The sequence below is a fragment of the Galeopterus variegatus genome, unplaced genomic scaffold, assembly GCF_000696425.1.
Source record: "Galeopterus variegatus unplaced genomic scaffold, G_variegatus-3.0.2 Scaffold7163, whole genome shotgun sequence".
Taxonomy (NCBI): domain Eukaryota; kingdom Metazoa; phylum Chordata; class Mammalia; order Dermoptera; family Cynocephalidae; genus Galeopterus; species Galeopterus variegatus.
In genome coordinates, this window is record NW_007733274.1 from 97,513 (window position 1) to 103,599 (window position 6,087).

The window sequence follows — 6,087 nt, forward strand, 5'->3', positions numbered from 1 at the left end:
AGTCTTTCATTTTCATGTTTTTGTAGCTCTCCATGTCGGCCACTGCCTGGACCCAGATGACATACAGCATCACCACCAGGGAAAACAGGATGCCTGGGAAAGACAAAGCAGAAGACCTTTAGCCTTTCTGAAGATGTTTTCCCAAGAACGTTGCCTTAAACCAATCATTTGCCTAATGGTGTAGAGCATCACCACCAGGGAAAACAGGATGCCTGGGAAGACAAAGCAGAAGACCGTTAGCCTTTCTGAAGATGTTTTCCCAAGAACGTTGCCTTAAACCAATCATTTGCCTAATGGTGAGCCTCTACTAAATACATTTCTAGCTAAATCAAGGACTCTGTATCAGATTCCTTATTATGTGTTTTACAGGCACACCATTTATCTTTAGTTTTCGAAGCATTGAGGGGAGGGCTATAGCAGCATAAGAACAACAGCAACCACTAACACGCATTTATTGAGTGCTTACTGTGTGCCAGGCACTGTATTAGGTACTTGTGAATATGAGTCAAAGATCCCAGTCCCTGTAGAGTTTCTATTCCAACATTTATCCCTTTTTCATGGTATGCCTGGTTTGGAATGAGTGCTATAATACATTATTTCTTTCAATACATACCATAAACCAGTGAAATAGGTACTATTATCCCCCAGCTTTAGGTACACGGATGCAGCCAGTGGTTTTCAGAGCTGATTTTCAGCCCAGAGCTTTCTGATTCTTGTCATATATACTATTACAACTCAGCTTACTAAGGCTGCAATTAAATATGGCAATGGAAACAGAAGCCAAGGCAAGCACCAGACAAGAACAGAGATGAAAGCACTGAGAATACACATGGTTCTTTAAAACTGAACTACGTACACTGAAGATTGATTACACCATGAAGGAAATATTGTTTTGACAGAATAATGGAGGAGAATTGATGGTAAAAGATTCTGTGGAATATAAAACCACAGGTTTGAGATCAAGAGCTTTATTAAACAAAAGAAAGGGACAGACAGAGAAAGAGAGAGGGAGGGAGGAAGAGAAGGAAGAAAGAAAAGGGAAGAAGGAAGGAGAAAAAATGCCTAACCAGTAACTAGAAAGCAACATCACAATTTATCACTTCCAACGTAACTATAATCCACCAGTTCAAAACCTCGGTTAGAATTGTAAGAGTAGAGAAAACGTTGCAGTATTGGACCCTTGACCTTAACAAGTGATATGACAGAAAAGCTTTATGAATCCTGAAATTTCAGAATATGGCTGCTAAGTGTGTACTTTTCCTTGCATCTGTTACCATAATTACCAGAAGGGAACAGCAGTGCTGTGCTGAGCTGGGGACTCTGGAGGGTCAGCTAAGCTGATTCACTAGCAAACATCAGGCTCCACACACAAACCACACAGCTCAAGGGATTCAAATTACTCCCAAAGCAAAATATACTTGAGGGCACTTGCTATTTGTCCTAAAGTTCAATCCAAATATGCCAAGAATCTATTACACTTGTTGAATTAATGAGCTGAACCACTAGGTATAAAATCTCCACACTCTAATTGCTAGTATGTCTGAAAGGTAAACGCGACTCTGTGGCTGAGAGCAGCTTCTAAATCCCAGCCATCAATCACACTTCTCACATTAATTGTGCTCCTGCAGTATTTAGGATACCTGCGCTCTCTTAGGCCATCGATTTCGTAAAGAAGCTGGAGGAATAAACACAAAAGAAGAAGGGCCCATAAATATATTGAGGTGTGTAAGTTTCAGGGAGTAAACTTTCCCATCATCAAGACACAAGCTGCTGAGCAATGAAGAATCAACATAGACGCTTCAGTAATAAGAAACATCCTTCATTCACGCCATGCTCTGTAATGCACACACAAATACTGGCACACAGAGTAGAGCAACGTGCCACTGAACAACAACTATATATCCGAGAAACAGGGAAGGCAGAGCCCACGAACAAACTCCCCACAAAGCCGTACCGCAGATTTTGACAGCAATATGGCAATGCCATGTGTTTTCTGGCTACTGTGCTTTTCAATACCTGTTTCAGCAAGTATATAGATGGTGTTCTCTGTTAATGTAAAGGTTTGGCTTGGGTATTTGCATAATATCACTTGCCTTATGCAAATCCCTTGCAACCTTTGTATTATTTGTTGATATGGTTTTTATCTTCTTTGTATCATGTGAATCTCTTGCGCTTTCAGATATTTTTATGAAGAAAGGAAATTGCCTTTGTGAAAAACCAGTAGTCTTACACATATTTTTTTTCAAAAATTGCAAAACCTATTCCAGAATTTAGAGTATTTAAAAAAAATGTATTGTTGGGCCGGCCCGGTGGCGCACTGCTACAGTGCGCCGCTTGGGAGCGCGGCGGCGCTCCCGCCGAGGGTTCAGATCCTACATACAGACCAGCTGCTCACTGGCTGAGCGAGGTGCGGGCGCGACACCGAGGGTTGCGATCCCGTTGCCGGTCCCGGTCCGGTACGGGCGCGACACTGAGGGTTGTGATCCGATGCCGGTCACAAAAAAAGACAAAAAAAAAAATGTATTGTGGGTAATCATGTTGATGATTCTTAATAAGGAATAATTAACTCATATTTAAATATTGCCATAATGTGAAGAGGACTTACATCCTGAAAGCAATGAAGAATAACCATTTCTTTCACTATTGTCTTTAACTTCTTTCCTAATTGAAGATACAGTCCATTCAATTTGTATCAGATCAGTTCATGATTATATCTCACTCATGAGGTAGAACAGTCAGTGCCTCTCTACGCATTAAACTGCCAGTGTTGTGTGTGTGTGTGTGTGTGTGTGCTGCTTAGCACAGGGCATTACTCCCTTATCTTAATTACAGTAGCAGTTCCAAGGAAAAGCACGTGCTTAGTGGTATTCTCAAATTTCAGGATTCACAAAGCTTTTCTGTCATATCACTTGTTAAGGTCAAGGGTTCAATACTGTAATACTTTCTCTGGTGTGTGTGTGGAGAGAGAGACAGACAGACAGACAGAAGACAGTTACATGAAAAATGAACTAACAAACATGGGAAAAGTACTTACACCAAAGGCCAGTGGTTTAGCTGATTTAACATGGGGGCCTGCATGAGGTCTGTGGCCAGGAGAGGAGTCAGGAGGCTGCGGCCTACGGGGAGACTGGTCAAATAAATTAATGCACTGAGGCTAATTGGAGTCATGTGCCTCACTGTCAGAGAATGGAGTTGCAAATTTGAAAAGGAGGAAAACTAGCATGAGCCCTGTGGTGTCTGATTGGAACTGGATACGCCAGAGTGAATTCATGGTTTTCAATAGTTAGATCATAGAGAAATGAACACAGAAGTAAAAGCATGCGTGCGTGTTTTGAAGTGTCCACGTGTGCATATAACTAGATACGCTTCCTAGCTCTGTTGCCCAAAAGGGTCCGCAAGCATCAACACCCCAGTAGCACCAAGTGTCTGGATTTTGTCTTCTAAATACCAGGAGCCAGGACATCTCAAGGAAATGACTGAATCCCAGCCGAAAGTGTCCACGTGTGCATATAACTAGATACGCTTCCTAGCTCTGTTGCCCGAAAGGGTCCGCAAGCATCAACACCCCAGTAGCACCAAGTGTCCGGATTTTGTCTTCTAAATACCAGGAGCCAGGACATCTCAAGGAAATGACTGAATCCCAGCCGGGGCATAAGTACAAGATCAGCCTGAAACATCTTGTTGCACCAGAAAGTACACACGTGCTCAAAGCACGATGGAGGCATTTGGGAAGCCAGCTGGATGGGGCTTCCTATATCCCAAACTGAGTCAATTTGATCATCAAAAGACTAATGATACCAACATGTTATATCTCATTGAATGGACCAGGTATCCATGGTGATATACATAAGTGAGTGAATAAACGAATGAAGAGACGGGAAAGCTTTTCCTTACAGAAGAAAACTCACTTATAAATGCAGAAGAAATGGCAGAATTTAAAAATTACCACTTGACAATCATTTCAAAAATAATTAATTCAGGTAAGAGACATTGAGGGATGTTAAAACTAGTGGTTGAAATCTGGGTGAAAAATAGGATATTTACTTAGCCTCAAAGTCTCTTCCCACAAAATAATTATTAATTGTAAAGGGGAAAATAGAACTTTATACTAAAGAAACCCAAAAAAATACTGTGTATTCAAATGATGAATGTTAACATCAGCAGTGACCTGACAAATTGATGCCACACACTGCCTGATGCAATGTGCTGAAAGCACAATGAACACAGCACCACTGCTACGATCTTGTAGCCAGGAGACGCAGAGCTTGAGTTCAATTGTAAGAAACATCAAACAAACCCAAATGCGCGACTCTTCTGCAAAGTCACAGCCCTACACTTCTCAAAAGTGTTAAGGTCATGAAGGTCAAGAGAGGACTTGTTCTGGTTTGGTGGAGACTCAAATGAAACAACTAAATACAAAGCATGATCCAGGACTGGACCCTTTGCTATAAATGACATTAATGGGATAGATAAAAAAAAACCTGAATGAAGTCTCTGGATGGTGGGACTTGAAACTTCTATGTAAACTTGAAAATATTTCAAAACAAAAACAAATGCATGACACAAAAGAAAAAGTGTGGCAAGTGTCTGTGACCATATATGCTGCAAAGAACACATGGGTGAGGAGGGTACAGGGGATTATGTGTAAGAAGTGTATCTTCCTCTGGTGGGTATTGTCACTATTAACAAACAGTATTGTCAATCATTTGGTCAACCTATCCAGTGGAGTTCCTCCTCTGGGTAATACTATTACTATGCAAAAATATTAATTGTGATCTCTTGATACCTTAAGAGTCTTACTTATAAAAACATAAACAATGAGTGGCTCCAGTAACAAATGAGTTACATTTCAAACCCACTTGCCACAGTGACTTTAGCAAGAATAGAAAATCTTGCAAGCATTTAGTAGTAATTTTCTCTTAAATAAAATTATATTTAAGTTTAGTTATATATTTTAAAAGCACAAATTTATTTCCAGTTAAATGTTATAATAGTTGTTTTTTGAAGTACAGCAAAAAAATTTCATAAATTGCTCACTGAAGGCAGAATCAAAGTATGGCCCCAAAGCCCATGAAGATTTACAATCATAATAAAACCATGGACCAAGAACACATTGGATACCTTCGTATTGGCAGTGTGTGGAAGGGTCATTTAAATTTATAATTTTGCATGGATTCTCTTATAAAGCTGAAAACTTTCCCCTTTAAATGTCATGAATTCAATCTAGAAACATTTTTTTCTGAAACAGAGGGGACATAAAATTTAGTCACCAATGGCCATTAGGAACACAACTGCTGATGACTAGGAACAAGGAAACGATCCCAGCATGCAAACACAGACACACGGATCCCCCCAAGACCAAGTCAAAGACTGAAAAATTACATTGCATATCCTCAATATTTCACAAAAACAAGAATGTCAGAGGGGGGACATACTACAAAACATTTTTACTGTACTATGAGAACTGGATTTAAAAGTAGATCAGGCGTGGGGGGTAGGTTAGCCATAGAAATGAAAACTTTCTTTCTCAAAAAGATAAGAAAACTTCCAAACTTCTATATTCTTGTCTAGAAGTACATCCACATGTATTTTTCTTAAAAATAAAAAAAGAAAGAGAGAGAGAGAGGGTATGTTGGAGTTACTTAAAAATGATCAACTTGATGTTTGACTGCTTAAATATAACTAAGCTGTCTTTAAATGTCCTTTAACAACTTGATCATGAGCAGTTATTGGTTACGTGGTGAAGAATCAAAAATTCCAGATGATGGGGCCGGCCTGGTGGCGCATGCTACAGTGTGCTGCTTGGGAGCACAGCGGCGCTCCCGCCGAGGGTTCGGATCCCACATACAGACCGGCCGCTCACTGGCTGAGCGAGGTGCGGGCGCAACACCAAGGATTGTGATCCCATTGCCGGTCCCAGTCCAGTACCGGCGCGACACTGAGGGTTGCGATCCATTGCCGGTCATGAAAAAAGGCAAAAAGGAAAAAAAAAAAATAATCCCATTGCCGGTCCCAGTCCAGTACCAGCGTGACACTGAGGGTTGCGATCCATTGCCGGTCATGAAAAAAGGCAAAAAGGAAAAAAAA

The 6,087-nt window shown here is 40.7% G+C and overlaps 1 protein-coding gene across 1 annotated transcript in view; it reads right to left on the reverse strand.

Moving 5' to 3' along the window:
- LOC103607139 (transmembrane protein 182-like) overlaps nucleotides 1-6,087 on the reverse strand; it is a 23,783-nt gene that overhangs the window by 932 nt on the left and 16,764 nt on the right. The window contains exon 2 of the mRNA XM_008591677.1: nucleotides 47-93. Coding sequence (XP_008589899.1) covers nucleotides 47-93 — 47 coding nt within the window. The remainder of the gene's footprint in view (nucleotides 1-46; nucleotides 94-6,087) is intronic.